This window comes from Triplophysa dalaica, chromosome 12, assembly GCF_015846415.1.
Source record: "Triplophysa dalaica isolate WHDGS20190420 chromosome 12, ASM1584641v1, whole genome shotgun sequence".
Taxonomy (NCBI): Eukaryota; Metazoa; Chordata; class Actinopteri; order Cypriniformes; family Nemacheilidae; genus Triplophysa; species Triplophysa dalaica.
In genome coordinates, this window is record NC_079553.1 from 15,547,031 (window position 1) to 15,566,188 (window position 19,158).

Consider the following 19,158-nt stretch of genomic DNA (forward strand, 5'->3'; position numbering starts at 1 on the left):
TCGGAGAGGTAGGATTTGAACCAGCGGAGGGCAGAGCCTGAGATTCCTAGCGATGACAGGGTTGCTAACTTTCCAAACTGTATTGCAGATCAAAACAAAGATGCTTCCGCGGTAGAATTTGAATTACAGACTTCCAGTTCTTCTACTGAGAGGAAGCATTCTGGGAAATTAAGTTCTTTTCATAGGGCACATTTAATGCTGTATTCGCAAATCGACAACAACTTCCAACTTCCATGGCAAACTACAGCATCGTATCTGCAAAGATATCAGGCTTGCTCGATTTCATGAAGCACTGCCAATACCCGATAAGTGATTAAAAAGCAGGAGTAGGAGTCGTCTCTCAATGCTCAAACTATACCATTCAGTCACAAAAAACACCAATACAAATAATATAAAAAAATATATAAAATCGTTTTTAATTATATAAAATTGTATTTACTATCATATAAATATTTGTCTTCTTAAAATTAGTTGTTGTATTTCTCATTTGATATAAATTGGTTTTAATATGTCTTCTAAGGGTTTTCTTGATAGTAATAATAGTATCATATTATAATATATTATTATTGGCAGTTTTTGTTACTTTTAAATTTGTGGCTAACCAAATCGACCCAAATCTTAACCGAATTACGTCATTTTTATGGCAAACCGAACTCAAGCCAGGATGTAGAAGGGATTAATCTATGGGCCTTGGTCTGTTAATCTCCAGAATAAAACTGTCTCTTAAAATGACAGTATTTTACTGTTGGAAATTGCCCGTATTTTCACATCAATTTTGTATATTTTGCTAAATATAATAGCACATTGTGTACACAGAATACTACATTGACTACATTTTTATATACACAAACTTTTATTCTGGATGCGATTAATCGGGATTAATCATTTGACAGCCCTAAAAAATGCATTTATTTCACCAAATGCATTTGGCTGAAACTAATGGGCTTTAGTGCAGTGTTTGAAACTATCGGATGCTACAAGACTAGTGTGACCTCCAACCAACAAACAAAATGTGGGACAGGCAATCATTTTTGTGGGACAATGTGGGACACCATTGAAAAGTAGCACGAAGCTGTAATATAATAATGGGAAAATAATACTCATAAAAATGATTTGTTGTTTAGTCAATTCTAACTATTACATAATTGAGGCTTTGATAAAATGTTATATAACATAAAACAATTATGATGGTGAACTCAATTTAAGGTTCGATGTCTCTTTAAATTTTGAGCAAATACCAGAGGCGCAGTTATCATGATGTAGACTTAAAAACTAAATGTTGTACTGAAAACTAAAGGCATAGACAAAAAAATATGTTTTTAAAATAGTGCATTTTGTGATTTGCTAATCATTTTAATGCGCAAACCACAACCCATAGGGTAAACACTGTTTCAAAGCCACACAGTTTACAATGTTTTAGTGACTTTTATATTCTGCAAGTTGACATGGGAGGATCGCCGCCCATTCTACTGACAGACGTAGCAGGCTCGCAACTCTCTTGATGACTGAATTCACTGCCTTCTCATACATTGGATAAAAGTCAGGCTTTAAATAGTTGCATTTGTGTGAGGTTATTGGACACTGGTGTACACCAGGTAGCTGGTTTTGACACACTGCTTAAATAAACGATGGCGCAAACAAGCGCCTTTGCATTTTGGGCAAAGGACGCGTTTTATGTGTGACAACTAAAAACCAACATACTGATGAAAATGCGGGACATTTCCTCAATATAAGACCTGTGGGAAAAGGGGTAAAAAATCTGGGCAGTACAACATAAAGCAGGACAGGTCACCCTTTCCATGACGCAATTAACTTACGCATTCCATTCTTCCCCTGGAGGTCTATGTGAGTGTCGTATCTCTCATATTCATTGGCTCTGTACCCAACTATAACGACTGCCCCTTCAGAGGTTTGGGAAGTCTAAAGATCTTTAATACGGATTTAATGTGTGATAGTGAAGATTAAATTGTATTATTACTGCAGTGTAAACAATATATATCAGTCATGACAACTAAACAAATGTAAGCAGTTTAGTGGTCAGGACATGAGATTCAAGATATTTGCTCTCGCAAACACTGTTGCTGTTGCAGAGCAGAAGTATTTCTACTGCTAATACACACATGCTGGAGTAAGCAACAATGGATGCTGCACTGCTAGGTGTAATATCCCATAAACAGATCAAGAAAGTAGAACGGTCTTGTAGCACACAAAGGTCTTAATAATGCGCCTAAATTTAAGTGATCACATGTTTTGTAAACCCTCTTTGTCACAGATTGGCCATGGGAAATATTTGCTGTTTCAGAAGGCCAAGGATGTTCTAAGGTGTGTTTACAGGGAGTATATTCTGCGTGTCACTTTGACAGAAAAGATACTGGCTACAAAAACCTTCATACAAATCTAAAAATAATGTATTCATAACTTAGTGAGGCATTGTTTTTCTTATATAGTGTTGATAACAAAACACGTTGCTGTTTGATCTGTTTATGTGTTCTATGTTTAACTACGTTGAGCCGTCTTCCAAATTTGTTTTTGTGTAAAGTGATTAATCTTATATTTTCATGTAATATTGCAATGTTTATTATAATATATTTTTTTCCGAATGACATCTCTTCTGTTATATATCATGGCCTAAGGGGGGAAAAATATTTACAGTCCAGTGGTCGGCTTGTAACTTCTAATTAATTGCCAAAAATCAAAATCAAGCCTCACAACCCACAATTCCTAATTCAGAATCTGTTAAATTTAGATATACATCACAATTCAGAAGAACACAACATCTCAATTTTCAAGCTGATTATTTAAAGTTGCATTGCATTGACTAGTGGAAGATAATGTGGATGTAGCCTGACAAACTAACAAAATACAACCAACTGAACATTGAAAGCTACGGTAAAGTAAATAAAGGTTAATTCATTAAGGCTTAATATATATGTAAAAAAAATAAGAAAATAGAACTAAGAAGTGCTTTTGGACCAGTGTTCATGTGGATTATATTTGCCCTGTAAGCGTTTGAGAAATGCATGTCATAACTTGTTTATTGAGATTAGTATGGAAGCATATGTGGTGCAATATTCAAAATGGCAATGCAATATTCAAAATGGCAATGCAGTATTCAAAATGGCAATGCAATATATGTTGTGCAATATTCAAAATGGCAATGCAATATTCAAAATGGCAATGCAATATTCAAAATGACAATGCAGTATTCAAAATGGCAATGCAATATTCAAAATGGCAATGCAGTATTCAAAATGGCAATGCAATATTCAAAATGGCAATGCAATATTCAAAATGGCAATGCAATATTCAAAATGGCAATGCAGTATTCAAAATGGCAATGCAATATTCAAAATGGCAATGCAATATTCAAAATGGGTCCGTGTACTTTTGCGTCCATTCGTTTTTCTTTTTTTAACCATGACGATAAAAATAAAATATAAACGGTTGTTGTATTTTAAGCAAAAAAAGTTACATTCAAAATTTTGAATTAGAACTGTATTCAGAACATTCTACGAAAAAAATGTATATTGACTTATTTTCAGATTTTTGTTTATGACTTTTTGCACCTTACTTTACATTTATAAAATACACAAATTAATATCGAATAAAAGCGAATTGTACTAGTTTTCTGAGGCCAAATTAGTGACCCGGAAATATTTTTTCCCGCACCATTGAATGCGAAGCACCATGTCTCTGGAACCGTACAGACATGATTTTAAAACATCACACACACAAGGACGTTGCTGAGCACCTGTCTCAAATTGGTGTTGGACGAGGTTGTTCGGCGAGGACTGTTAGAAGATTTAGATTTTTGAAGCCATGATCCCGAGCTATCCGTAGTGCAACTAACACAAATTGCATATACATTACATTAAATATCCAGAAGTTAGACAATAATTATTTAAAAAATTGCATTTTTGTAAAACTGAAAAAATAGTTGTATACCAATAATTTGATTTTCATTTATAAAATAATTTTAAATAAGAAAATGTACTTTGTTTGTGGTTAATCTCTCCATTAACTTGAAAACAAATATAAAGAAAAGCACATTTTTTGTTTTTTATATAGTTGTTAAAAAAAGAAAAACGAATGGACGCAAAAGTACACGGACCAGAAATACATTGCCATTTTGAATATTGCATTGCCATTTTGAATATTGCATTGCCATTTTGAATACTGCATTGCCATTTTGAATATTGCATTGCCATTTTGAATATTGCATTGCCATTTTGAATATTGCACAACATATATTGCATTGCCATTTTGAATACTGCATTGCCATTTTGAATATTGCATTGCCATTTTGAATATTGCATTGCCATTTTGAATATTGCATTGCCATTTTGAATATTGCACAACATATATTGCATTGCCATTTTGAATACTGCATTGCCATTTTGAATATTGCATTGCCATTTTGAATATTGCATTGCCATTTTGAATATTGCACCACATATGCTTCCATAGATTAGCAGCATACTCTGGCGATTTGCAGTTTGTTGCCCACTCAGCCACTGTCAACCATTCAAATCATCACTCATAATACCCATTTTTGTTACAAGTTCCTTTGGACTATTGGATTTATCAGTTTATGTACCTGCTTGAGTTGAATTGTAGTTTTTTAACCCTGTTGATTTCTGTAGTAGTCTTGTATAAAAGTACACATGTATTTGTGAATATTAAATCAACACCGCTCCTTTACTTTCGTGTGATCCTACAATTTTCTATAAGGCAGTGGTGAAATCACCCTACCTTTATCCAGCTATTAGAAGAGGAACTTCTTATAACTTAACAACTTGCTAGATGTTTAAAGTAACAAAAAATCTTGCAACATTCTTTTTTTTTTAACATGAACCGCCACAGGGTAAAATTTTCCTGTGGATGATTTTCGACTACTAATTGTGTTTTATAGGCCTCTAAAGTAGGCAAGACTAAATAGATTCCAGGTGCTGGTAATCGCTCTGATTACATTCTCAGTGGCAGATCAAGAGAGGACCCGGTAGTGCCCTCTCGTGGTGACATACTAAAACCTAGTGTAGGATCCTGATAATATCTCTAGACATTCCTTTTTGATGACAGTAACATAAAACAGTGACATAATACGTTTTGTAGCCATTCAAACCATATTCATGTGCATTTGTAAATAAAGATAATATTGACACTATATATTATATATACAGGCATCTAGGATTATTTTGTGATTATAACAACTACATAGCGCTTCTAACAACTTCCAAATAGGACAACTAGCCATAACTAGTCTAAAAAAAAGTATTTTTGTTCATACTGTAAAGAATTGTTCTGTACACATCTCATCATATGACAATTTTGTCAGCATTTTGCGAAATTCAAAAACAATGTTATGTAACTTGTGTGTTTGAAAATGAACAGCTCATACAAATGAACCTTTACAAAAGCCAAAGATTTAGTCATCGGTTGTGTCATTTTGAAAAAAACATATAGCTCCAGCACATGACTCACGGATACAGGAACAAGTCTTATTTTTTTCAGTGGGAGAACCCTAAAGACATACATTCAAAGCTAAACAGGTGTGCCAGCTTTTCAAGTGTAGTAGGTTTGTTTAATAATGATAAATAAACATCTGATTTACATGATATTTATACATGATACAAGAATTATAATTTTTTTGTGCAGACTGTCCCTTTAATCGTTGACTCTTGGCATGGATGAAAAATTTGACACTATATACAATTAATACAAAGTAGTATCTCTAATGTACATTTCATAAAACATCTGCAATGATACCATGTGTTGATATATCATGTATTTCATTTTTTATTCATACACTATTTAATGTGTTTAATTAAATGTGTGATTTCCGTAAAGCTGATTTGCCACCACGTAAAAGTTAAATACAAATACAATTCTAAAATGAAATTTGAAAAAATGCTTTTCATTTAATAAAAAATGAATGGCAGCTTTTATCTCATCCATCCATCAAATCTGGATAAATCCCCACCATATCTATTAGTTAACTGCACCATAATCAGTTTGGAGATTTATTTGCCAGGAAAGGTATAAAAAACTTTTATTGGGGGTCATAATTACAGAAAAAATGCAGAACCAAATAATTAAGAGTACTTTAGATGCACTGAATGTGAATATGTACTTGCATGGTTTTCAGGCCAAGTCTTCATTAATGACCAACACTTGTGTGAATCATGCCTTTTTTTTAAAGAAATGTTTAAATGACTGATTATTGATTACTGATCAACGACAACTTCCATAACAAACATCCATGATCCTTTGGTGTTCACCTTATGATATATGTGAGTTATATACAGTATATAAATGCAGCAAAAAGGATTACATGTTATTTATGTTCAATGCACAAATACTGATAAAACATTTCTTAGTGGTGACAAAATATCTTTCTGAAGCCTGTTGCTCCACAAGTTGCTCAGACTATGTTAAACTGGCAGACAGATGCCTTTTCAGCACGACAGGACTCATCAAACCACTTGCCATTTGCATTGCTGGAAAGAATTGCACAGTTCTGACTGCGGCCACCATCAGGCTGATGGGTGATTTCTGATTCCCAGTTCTTGAAGCGTATGGTGGAGCTTGTTTGGTCCATCCATTCCCCCTCCTTTAAAATGTCATTGATAGCCAACCAGATCTGCTCTTCTGGACCGATGGTCTGGCGAACGTACGCGTACAACTGGTCATTCTCATCACCAGAGAGAGGGCTGCTAAGTGTTCCACCTTTTGCAATGCAGTCATCATTTGCTGTGTGAAAGTTCTTCTTTATTGGGTCAGCTAGAAAACATTTGCCTGGGATCTTGGTACCTTTCAGGCAAACTGAGAAGGAAAGGGTGAAGAAGTAAATTGAAACAAAAGTCAAGCAGATTAACACTAAACAGCACTTTGCTCAGAATTTACATTAATCTTCAAGATTATAACCTGTGACTAATGCATAACAGACATCATTGAATTCCACATATCTCGCAAAGACAGTCTGCGGTACTTATGTGGGATTTTTGAGGAACATATATACACTTAAAATTATCTATGTAGACAAATATATAAAAACTGTATATGTTACAATTAAATTTTGTAAACACAAATATATTTTCAGCTTTTTATAAGAAAGCGTTAGACTAGAAAATGAAAGAAAGGCAGCTTACAAATGTTTTTAACATGCATGCAATAAGTTATAGTTTTATTAAATACCTGTTTGCAAAGCTTGATGTTCCTTTATCAGGTTCAGATCCTGTAAAATCTCATCAATCTGTTTCTTCAGCTCCTCGATAGCAGCATTGTTTGCCGAATTTGAGGCTTCAACCAACACAAATTACATCATGCATCAATTAATTTCAATCATTTTCTCTACTACACAGTGCACAAATACACTGAAAGCCATAATAAACATGCATAATCTGCAAATCTGTTGTTTATCGATATCAAATTTATTTGTTACCTTTTTTCCCATTTTTCTTTTTTGTAGAGCTCTCCTCCACAGCAGACTGCACCACACAAACAATACAAAAAAGCAGTTTCACACATTTAAAACCCATATTTCTCACTTCAATGCTCGATAGAAGCAACAACTTTGAAACACAAACAGCATCTGTCCCAGTACCGAAGTGAACCTTCCCATCATGGCTACATAACAGCATGTTGACATGAAACTGAACAGATGATTTTAATTTAACGCTTAAGCAGATGTGCACGCCTTTTTTCTTTAAGGGACCGTTGGATATACATTTTTGCAAAACTGCACTTATTTTCTTCTTACAAATGCATGCAAATATGCAATTATAATAATAAATAATCGGCTAACATCAAATTTATTACATCACTCTATATATTTAACACCCATTTTGAACTGGGTGTGGTGTATTCTGTCTGGTGTTCTCTCACAGATGTTTGGCGAGTTTAGAATTTTTTTTAAAAACATGGGGGAAAAACATTTCTTATAGATTTATTAGCATTTTTACAAAAATGTATTCCAATATCAGGGCTTGGATTTTTTTTGGGGGGGGGGGTAAATTAGTTACGTTAAATATAAATTGGTTCATTTTTCTATGTCTTTAATTTTTGTTCTGTGTGTTTCCTGTTAAATTAATATTTTTATAAATTGTGCTTTTTTCTCTGTTTTATCACTAGTAGTCATGGTAGCTCATTGGTTCTGATTAGAGCACACTTGTTGTGTATTAAAGTGATAGTTCACACAAACAAATTTATTCTGTCAACCTCTTGTCATTTCAAACCTTTAAGACATTCTTTCTTCCGCAGAACAGAAAAGAAGATATTCTGAAGAAAGTTGTTAACTGAACAGCACTGGACCCCATTCACGTCTATTGTTTGGACACAAAACCAATGCAAGTGAATGGCTTCCACTTAACAACATTTTTCAAAATATCTTCTTTTGTGTTCTGCAGAAGAAAGTCACACAGAATTAAAATTTTGGGGTGAACTATCACTTTAAGTTAATTTGTGGGTGTATTTATATGCTTTATGTCCTTCTGTTTGGTTCACTTGTTATGACCACAATTTTATTATTGGTTAAATAAAATCTCCGTCTGCGATAAAACTCAGATTACGTTAAAAGCGGCTTTTTGGATTTCAAAATAAAAGCGATCGATGGCGAATGCCATCAAACTGTGCGCAGATCCCTGACGCTGTTAATGGTGCTTAAGAAACCAATTGATTTTTTTCACAAACACTCTGCTTCCTGTGGTTTTACCCCCAGCTTTGACAACTGAACGTTTTGGGACTGGACGCTTAACATCCCTTAACGACCCCCTTTAGTGGATTTTTTTATCCTAGGTGTCATTAAACGCCCTGAGTTTTGAGATCGTAGAGAGCGTGAAGGGTTGTTATGTGATAAAAGCTCAGTTAAGTAAGTAGGGGCTAAACCATTTAAAACTTCGTAAGTAATTAAAATAATTTTAAAATCAATACGATACTTAATTGGTCGCCAGTGAAGCGATGATAAAACTGGGGTTATGTGATCATATTTTCTTGACCTAGTAAGATCTCTGGCAGCTGCATTCTGAACTAACTGTAGTTTGTTTATTGATGATTCAGGACAACCACTAAGTAGAGCATTACAATAGTCAAGTCTTGAGGTCACAAATGCATGAATAAGCTTTTCTGCGTCAGCAACACATAAAATATTTCGTAATTTGGAAGAAGGCTGTTTTTGTGATATTTGAGATGTGATTTTTAAATGACAGGTTGCCGTCTAATATAACGCCTAGGTCTTTACCTGTATTTCTTGGAGTAACAGAGCAGCGTTCAATTTGTAGGCTGTAATCGGAGATATTCTGTTTACTTGATTTTGGTGCTATAAGTAATATTTCTGTATTGCTAGAGTTTAGAAGGAGGAAATTACTAGTCATCCAATGTTTTATGTCCTCGATGCACTCTGCCAGTTTGGATAGGTTGAAGGAATCATCTGGTCTTAATGAGATATATAGCTGAGTATCATCTGCATAACAGTGGAAGCTAATTCCATGTTTTCTAATAATGTTGCCGAGGGGCAGCATGTATATGGAGAAAAGCAAAGGTCTTAAAACCGATCCCTGAGGTAAACCATAATTTACTTGCGCGAGATTTGACGATTTCCCATTTAAATGGACGTTTTGATATCTGTCTGTTAAGTAAGATCTGAAGCATTGTAGTGCCTGTTCCTGAATACCGGTATAATTGTGTAAACGATCTAATAGTATTTTATGGTCTACAGCATCGAAAGCAGCACTAAGGTCAAGCAGGACTAAGAGTGAGATGTTACCTTTATCTGATGCAATAAGAAGGTCATTTGTAATTCTAACGAGCGCAGTTTCAGTGCTATGATGCGGTCTGAAGCCAGACTGAAACTTTTCGTGTTTGTCATTATTTTGTAGGAAAGTACACAACTGAGTGGACACTACTTTTAATACATTTAGTAGTTTATACAAATACGGGAGATTTGAAATCGGTCTATAGCTTCCAAGTTCGTTGGTGGTCTCAGTTTGTTTTTTTGATAAAAGGCTTAATTAGAGCCAGTTTAAAGAGTCATGGGACACGGCCTAGATTAATTGACGAGTTAATAATGTTACAAATTGGCTCAATTGCAACAGGTAGTAGCTCTTTTAATAAGGTAGTCGTAATGGGGTCTAATAAGCATGTCGTCGGTTTGAATGTTTCAATAAATTTAATTAAATCTTCCTGACTTACAGGAGAAAACACTGTAGCTTTTCTTTTTGGATGATGGTCGAAACTAATTCTTCAGACACACTTGGACGTTTGGTTTTCTCTGCCAAAAAATTCATGAATTCATTGCTACCAAGGTGCGGCGGAATACCCAGGCCAGGTGGAGTCTGTTTGTTTGTTAGTTTAGCAATTGTACTATATAAAAACCTTGGATTGTTTTTGTTATTTTCTATGAGGTTACGGAGATGCTCGGCTTTTTCTGCTTTTAGTGCCTTTTTGTAGCAATTTGCATTCTCTTTCGATGCAATTTTAAAGACCTCTAATTGGGTTTGTTTCCATTTGTGCTCCAGTTTACGGTTTTCTCTATTTAGGGAGTGAGTGGTGCTATTGTACCATGGTGCTATGATCTTTTCATTAATCTTTTTTGACTTCATAGGTGCGACTGCTTCTAATGTATTAGAGAAAATAGTGCCCATGTTGCTGGTCATGTCGTCGAGCGATTCTATATTTGCTGGCAAGGTTATTAAAGAGGTCAGATCTGGCAGGTTCCTTATGAAACTGTCTTTAGTAGTTGAGATGATTGTTCTACCCTGTCGATAAGGAGATATACCACTGATTTCTGCAGTGCGCAGTGTACATGTTATAAGATGGTGATCGGAAACATCGTCGCTTTGAGGTATAATATCGATATTGGTTAGATTGGCTCCGTGAGATATACTCAAATCTAGTGTATGATTATGTCGATGAGTAGCTCTATTGATGTATTGTGTTACACCAAAAGAGAGTAGTAGCTTTTTAAACGCCACTGCTAATGGATCGTTAGCACAATCTAAGTGGATATTAAAATCAGTACTTTATCGACGTTAACCAATAGGTCCAATAAGAAGTCTGCGAACTCTATCAGAAAATTAGTGTAAGGCCCAGGGGGTCTATACACAGTAACCAATGTAAGAGAGACCAATGGTTTTTTACTTTTGTTTGGAACAATTATGTTCAACGCAAGCACTTCAAATGATTTAAAATCTATGATTTGTTCTCTGAGTTACGGTGAGAAAGTCTCTAAAGATTGCTGCAACACCACCACGTCGACCAACCGGACGTGGCTCGTGCATATAACCGTAGCTTGGTGGAGTAGACTCATTAAGACCAAAATAATCAGTTGGCTTAAGCCAGGTTTCAATAGGGCATAGTATATCAAAACTGTTGTCTGTGATCATTTCATTTACAATAACTGCCTTTGGATTTAGTGATCTAATATTAAGTAGCCCAAACTTTAGGCGTTGGTTTTGCTCAGTAAATATATAAATACTTTTACATAAATTATTATTTGGTTGTATTATTCGGGGGACAGACACAGTCACTATGCATTTGGAAGCAGTAACATTCTTAACAGTAACATTCTTAACATTTGGGTGAGAGGAACACAGACTATGGTTAAAGTTTGTACTTACTAGTCAAATGGTGCCTAGCGTCTTTGAGATGTTGTCAGACAGAATCTTCTGCTCCAATGCTGCTGGGGTGGAGGCCGTCGGGGCGGAAAAGCCTTGGTCGCTCCCAAAACAGATCAAAATTATTTACAAAGAGCAGCTTCTGTTCAATACACCATGATATTAACCAATTATTTAACGTAAATAGTCTACTGAACTTTTCGTTCCCTCGTCGGTAAGTAAGAAGCGGCCCTGATACGATGATCCTGGCCGTGGGCGATGCATTGCATAGAGTATCGACAAGGCTCCTGAAGTCCCTCTTCAGGATCTCCGACTGCCGCATTCACACATCATTCACCCCCGGGTGCAGTACTATGGCTCCAACTCTTTCGTCATCCTTCAGAATCCCATTTATCTGCACAGAGACATCAAAATTAGGCAACACGAAAACAGTGAGTGCGCACCTTACCTTGATTGAAGGAAGTGCGTACGTTCCGGACGATTGAGTCTCCGATGACCACAGCGTTGCATTTCGTCTCGCATAGGGCGGCAAAGCGGTTACTGGTAGGGATCTCGAAGACCGGTGGCGGCGGTGGGGGAGAGGTCATCGCTCCGGTCCTGGATTTCGCCTTCCGCCGTGTGGTTGCCGGTGCAGGAGTGAAGTTCATTTGGGCTCGTCGTGTTCTTGAAGCCTGGGCTCTGTGCATAGAAACACACGAGAAGAAAATATGATACACCGTGTGTCAATACGTGATTAATTACCCACAATTTATTACCCCCTGCCAGGTTTATTATTATGACCTTTGACCGTACATCCTATGTACATTTATGAACCCTTTGTTGTTGTTCAGGAAAAAAATTGTATAATGTCCAGATCTCGCTGCCTCACACCCCCTCTTCTTTGCAGAAGAAATAAGGAATTGGTTTGAGAATGCTTGGTCTCTGACCTCCTGTGAATGAAGGCAATAAAAAGTTAAAGAAAATAAGAAGCACTGCTGTTGATATTTTCCAGATCTAGTTGTTTCACGTACCACCCCCCTGATCATACAAGGGTATTTAAACAATGTTAAGAAAAGCTGTATTTTTAAAGTCCCCACTCTACTGGTACAATGGCTGCTCCAAAGGCTCATAAAACGTCCTCCTAAAACTGTGTATTTCGCCGACAAGAGGATCTGTGGAAATTGATGAAAAGCTTACGTATGCACCTAAGAAAAGACAGAGAGTTAGTCTGACAAACTTTCTCCATGAAGACTATGATTTAGTAAAACATGATTTTTCTATGTCTGGCAATCGCGTGGGACGGTATCTATTTGACAATAAATTATGCTGCGTCGAGCTCTATACAGGTGATCTTGGAGACATCACATTCACATCACAGGACCCCTGTGTGATTTTTCCTCCCAAAGACTGGTTTATATTTTTTAATAATGTTTGGAGAGATTTGAACGACTGCAGCGACGACCCTTTGTACACCGCGGAGTGGGATGGTGTTATTCCTGAAACAAGGTATCGTGTGGTCGGGGACCATAGTAAAAAGTCACCGGATGACTGTGTTTATATTTTTCGATGCAACAACAAGACAAAGCTCATTGAATATGCCTATCCAATTACACAGTCTGAGCATCACATGCACTTTGACTTGATATTTTTGTTTCAGTGGAAAGATGTCCATATGCTTGACAACATTTTCTCATGCATTGATAAAATGTTTAAATGGTGTGATCACTATGAACGATACACTTCTGTTAAAGTTAAATTGTTCCCCCCGAGAGGTGTGTCACCAACTCCAAGGACCGCCTCTTAACCCCACCCACATGCTACACCCATTAATATGGTTTCAGTTTGTTGCACTCGCTAGAAACGGTTAACATCTCTCAAGAAACTCTGTCAACCACCACTTGTGCCATCAACCCCTGGACAGCTCTATCAACGCCTGACGACAATGCAACACCAATGGACAACGATTTGCCAGTTTATGACAACAGTTGGTTGGATAAATTTTGTAAGGATCTGGGGTATCACAACCTGACTTTCATCACGACCCCGTATTGCAACGCTGGTGCATTAGCAGGAGCCGCAGCCTTTGCGGGTATCGACGCCACAGATGGATGTATTCGTGCTGATGGATTCAAGATCATAAAGGCAACTGTCTTGGTCCTTCTGGAACATCTTATCAACAAAAAACTGAAAGAACTCTGTATCGGATGCGAAGTCGACCATCCTAGCCAAATTAGACACAGCTGTCTGTTTGAACCTGATGCCTAATTTTTGACACTAACTTTGATGAGCTGTCACGTGGTATGATTAAACCAGATCTTAAACACATCATAGCTCAAGCGCTTGCCCATTGTGGTTTAAGGATCAATCCCCTGAGGATTCAGGGGTCTGTTGACACAATTTTGCACGAACTGCGTGACGACCCACATGGAAAGAACCTATATGAGGATATATGCACATATATGAAACCTATATGCAGTATATATGCACATATATGCTCATATATATGCTGAATATATGCATATATATGCCACATATAGGCACAATTGAGGTGCATATATGTGCATATACAGGCCATATAGGTCTCCTGTATTGCTTCTTTACCTATAAGCCCTATATGTACATACAAGATATGTCTCCTATATAGCTCATGGCAGGATCTGGTGATTTTGTAGCTCATATCTCACTTTGGCAACTGTCAGGATGCCTAGCTCATATTTAAAATCAAGGCAATAACTAACAAACAAAAAAGAAATTCAAAAAACGTATGTATGTGCGAACACGTGAAATTGGTATCACATGTAATTGGCATGTTATGGAATTTATCTATGGCAAATAAGTGAGAGGAGATGGAAAGCTATGATGTCTACACGTTTTGCTGAAACATTTACAAGGTCAATTCTTTCTTGTATAAAGAAAGTGGAAAGGAAGAAAATGTATAACAAAATGGTTTGTCGTTTTTTTATTTTGTCAATCAAGCCTTTTTTCCAATTTCAAGTCACTTCCAGATTACAGCTCACATCCACACATTCACCGTAACATGCACAAATTGCAATGCAAAATGCAACGTTTTTTAGTTTTTGACGTCATCCGCATGCTGTGTAGTTGATGACGTCATCGGCATGCTGCATTCACGCCGAAAGATACCGGCTGGGAGAAAAAATGGCGATGTCAACATTTGAGATCCGCTATGTCTTACTTTAATGGATTGAGGGTGAGGATAGAGGGGCCTATACTATTTTGGCCCGCGACTGTGTCCTGCATTTTTCATTTAAAGATTTTCGAGAAGCAGGTGGAATGGCGAAAAGGCCGCAAACCCTGGCCGGTGCACCGAGCCAGAATTTTTGACGTGGCAAGTATGTTACACGCTAACTTTAGCTGACGTTATGTAGTTACATACCACCTTCAATGGTTTTGCTCGTACTTAAAGAAGTGTAAAATGGATTTTGCTAGGTACCTGGCTAGTAATAGCTTAGCTTTCTGGCTCATGTTAGCTACCTAATTTGCTACTGTTAGCGAAGTCCAATTGGGACTAATGTTAGATTTGGTAACGTTAAACATGATTAGACAAACGTTTGCAGTTCACGATAACATTTCAATTTTATTGCACCAGAATTTGAAAAAACTCTCCAAATTAAATTGTGTGCAATCGAGATGGAGAAGGAGGACACACAAGGGCAAACAAAACGTCCCCACATCCCAAAATCAAAGTATAGTGAGCAGCAGGGGCAGACTGGGAAGGCTTCATAGAAAAGGTTACTGACTGCACCAATTGGTGCTTTACTTAAAGTTATCTCCCCCTCTCTCTCTTGTTTCTTAATGTGTAGGCATGTGTGTAGGTCTGTTATTGTGTCATCTATGATGATTTCATGTGCTTTGTTGACAAGATGTATGTGCAAGGTGGTGTAACTTAAGTTAATAAGAGTTGGGCTAAAAGTCAGTCTGTCTCTCTCTGTCTCTCAAGGTTGACAATAAAAAGGGACGGGCTTCCAAATATAAGCACCAGGAGGGTGAGAAGCAGGAGGAGGGTCATGACATGCTTTCAAAGAACAAGGTACACTACCAGTCTGCATCCTGTGTGTGTGGTGTTACACTTCATTCATTATGAGTACGATTTTTATGGGGGATAAGGCAATCTTATTTGTATAGCGCTTTTCACAAGACACACAAGTCACACCCAAAGCGCTTCACACATGAAATGGAGGGGGTTCATTCACTCCATGCTGATGGTGGAGAGATACAATTGTAGCCATAGTTTCCCATGGGTTAGACTGACAGAAATGAGGCTGCTAACATCTGCGCCAACGGTCCCTCTGACCACCACCAACCATTCACACATAGGGATTGGGTGAAGTGACTTGCCCAAGTGCCTTGTCTCCACCTGCAGGAGCCGGGATTCAAACCCCGACCTTCCATCATGGGACGATCCACTCTCCCGTTACACTGTACTTGTTATATGTGTAATGACAATAAATTGAATCCAATCCAATCCCATCTGTGCAACTGTCGCCATTAAATTGCATTTTCTTTATCCTCTGTTTCTCCCCCTCCCTCCGAAGGTTTGCGTGAAGAAGAGATGTTCTTCTAAATACAACCACAAGGAGGAGGAGGCAACGAACAAGGCACACTACCAGTCTGCCAACAACTGCAGAAGTTGTTCTTTAGTTGTGTTTTAAGCAAACCAAATTTTGGCAAAATTTTCGTATCCAAGAAGACCGTGTGACTGTTAACAATGTAGTCCCCATGACGTACATGTGCATATGAAAGAACGATGCCGCAAAAAAAAAGGGGGATGATGTTTCCAATTAGAATTTCTTTCAGATTTAGCAGAATCCAATCGGAATCTTCCAATTGACGTGTTTACATGACGCATTTTTTATTATGATCAGCCTTTTATCCCAAATACGTGTCCAATTGCAGCTGTACTGTAAGCACTTTGGGTTCCTGTTGAAGCACTATATTCTTATTATACTGTCTTATTATTTTTGTCTTCTCTAGATGCTACATTGAAGAAGCGGCCAGCAGCCACCCGAGGGCAGATAGGCACGTCTATCAATTCGAACCTCACGGAGCTGAGAAGATCATCAAGATAATTTTTTGTCTTATTTTTGTTCTTGCACTATTTGATTGTTTGAAAGTAAATAAAAAATGTAAATGTCAACATTTTGGGTTTTATTTATGTTGTCTAGCAGCTATGGATTTTAATAATTGTACTAATATATATAGGTAAACATATAGGTGGACATATACGTGCATATATGCACATATATGCACACATATATACATGCATATATGTACCTATATAGGTACATGTATGCACACATATAGGTAAATGTATGCATATATGTGACCCCTTTGGGCTTACTTGGATTTCTTCATTAATTGGTTTTAACCAAAATAACCTCAACCAAACGTTTCCTATAGTTGCAGATCAGACCTGCACAACAGTCAGGAGAAATTTTGGACCATTCCTCTTTACAAAAGTGTTTCAGTTCAGCAATATTCTTGGGATGTCTGGTGTGAATCGCTCTCTTGAGGTCATGCCACAGCATCTCAATCGGGTTGAGGTCAGGACTCTGACTGGGCCACTCCAGAAGGCGTATTTTCTTCTGTTGTTGATTTACTCCTATGCTTTGGGTCATTGTCCTGTTGCATCATCCATCCTCTGTTAAGCTTCAGTTGGCGGACAGATGGTCTTAAGTTTTCCTGCAAAATGTCTTGATAAACTTTGGAATTCATTTTTCCATCGATGACAGTAATCCGTCCAGGGCCTGAGGCAGCAAAGCAGCCCCAAACCATGATGCCCCCTCAACCATATTTCACAGTTGGGATGAGGTTTTGATGTTGGTGTGCTGCGCCTTTTGTTCTCCACACATAGCGTTGTGTGTTCTTTCCAAACAACTCAATTTTGGTTTCATCTGTCCACAGAATGTTTTGCCAGTAGTGCTGTGGAACATCCAGGTGCTCTTTTGCAAACTTCAAACGTGCTGCAACGTTTTTTTTGGACAGCAGTGGCTTCCTCTGTGGTGTCCTCCCATGAAGTCCATTCTTGTTTAATGTTTTCCTTATTGTAGATTTGTCAACAAAAATGTTAGCATGTGCCAGAGATTTCTGTAAGTGTTTAGCTGACACTCTAGGATTCTTCTTCACCTCATTGAGCATTCTGCGCTGTGCTCTTGCAGTCATCTTTACAGGACGACCACACCTAGGGAGTGTAGCAACAGTGCTGAACTTTCTCCATTTGTAGACAATCTGTCTTACCGTGGACACATGGACATCAAGGCTTTTAGTTGAATCGATAACGTGCTTTTCTGAATGTAGACAACAGGATTTTGTGAGAGCAGATCTGTTCTGAGATGATATTGCTCTGGTGTTTTCGCTTTAAAGTCAATCATTAGGTTACCAAAAAGAATGCGGGTAGCGTCTTGATAAAAATCAATAAAAAACTTTGTGTTTCTGGGGTACATCTGTCTGGCTAGCACATTAATTTGGGTATTGTCTCGGGGGATCTTAAACAACACCAGATAATTTGTGTTCAAGCTGATTGTCCTACTGGACTTACCCTGACAGAACAAGTTTTGAACAATATACAATGCACTCAGATTTTTGTGGTGAACATAATTTGTGAACACTCTTTCAACTTCAGAATTACCACTAGCATCTTTCATAACATCATGCAAAACTAGTTTTGTTGGGTGGAAACAAGGGTTCATCATTAAGACTCTGCGGTATACCATCAATAAATTTAATGTCATACAATTTCAACAAATCATCATACAAAGGTTGCCAACAATCATATATATATACACAATATTTTCAATGTTTTCAGAAATCAGCCTTGGAATTTTCTAGCAACATTTGGACAAAATAAGTTTTCCCTGAGTTGAAAGGTCCACTTATCACACACAAGAATGGATGTTGAAATCTGAAATCAAAACCCTCTGTGTCTTGCACCCCCCGATACCCAAAAACATTATTAGTACCCATATGGAAGAGTTGTGTAATCAGGGAGAAGCTGTCGTTTGTTATAAACCACCTTAAACCTTTTAACAATTGATTTGTTTCTCAGTGAAAACTTCTTTTTATTCCTGACAATGCTGTCTGTGTGGGCAAGGAGGTGTTGAGTGCTGTCAGGTGATGTCACATAGCTGTCAACAAGTCCAATTAAGGAGTCGAGTGTAATGACTTTGGAATTAAGAGAGTTCAGTGTAATGCCTTTACATTTCATCGTACCTTTCCCCTTTGAAGTCCTATAGCCATAGGCTTTCGGCCCTCCAGAAGCTACTTCTAAAATATAATCATCTGAATCAAGTTCATTAGTGAGATCACCTAAATAAGGACCGAGAGGGGGCTCCAAATCTCCATCTCTGGATACATAGATGACACTATCCGTATCACTATACAGTAGCCTTTCACCCAACCTATCCATGAGGTTGTACAGCTCCAGCAGAGCACGCGCTGTAGTAAATGCTCCAATGAAAACATTAACATCCCGAGTCTCGTGAAAGGAGCCTTCTGCATGACAGTACTGCACCAAAGCGACTTCATCAGACACAAACATGAAATATTTAAC

At 37.4% G+C, this 19,158-nt stretch overlaps 1 protein-coding gene across 1 annotated transcript; it reads right to left on the reverse strand.

Annotated features, from left to right (window-relative positions):
- Positions 1-6,032: 6,032 nt before the first annotated feature.
- Positions 6,033-7,604, reverse strand: clec3ba (C-type lectin domain family 3, member Ba). The gene is made up of 3 exons (XM_056763002.1): positions 7,442-7,604; positions 7,195-7,299; positions 6,033-6,822 (listed from the first exon to the last, which is right to left on the reverse strand). Exons 1-3 carry the CDS (start codon positions 7,536-7,538, stop codon positions 6,422-6,424), a joined length of 603 nt encoding a protein of 200 aa, XP_056618980.1. The 5' UTR covers positions 7,539-7,604; the 3' UTR covers positions 6,033-6,421.
- Positions 7,605-19,158: the final 11,554 nt, after the last annotated feature.

Bases quoted from the DNA above. Each gene is read 5' to 3' on its own strand.
- clec3ba (XM_056763002.1), bottom strand. From the start codon at position 7,538: ATGGGTTTTAAATGTGTGAAACTGCTTTTTTGTATTGTTTGTGTGGTG. The intron at 7,300-7,441 runs GTAACAAATAAA...TGTTGGTTGAAG, and splicing joins AAAGAAAAATGGGAAAAAAG to CCTCAAATTCGGCAAACAAT. The intron at 6,823-7,194 runs GTATTTAATAAA...TTTCCTTCTCAG, and splicing joins ACATCAAGCTTTGCAAACAG to TTTGCCTGAAAGGTACCAAG.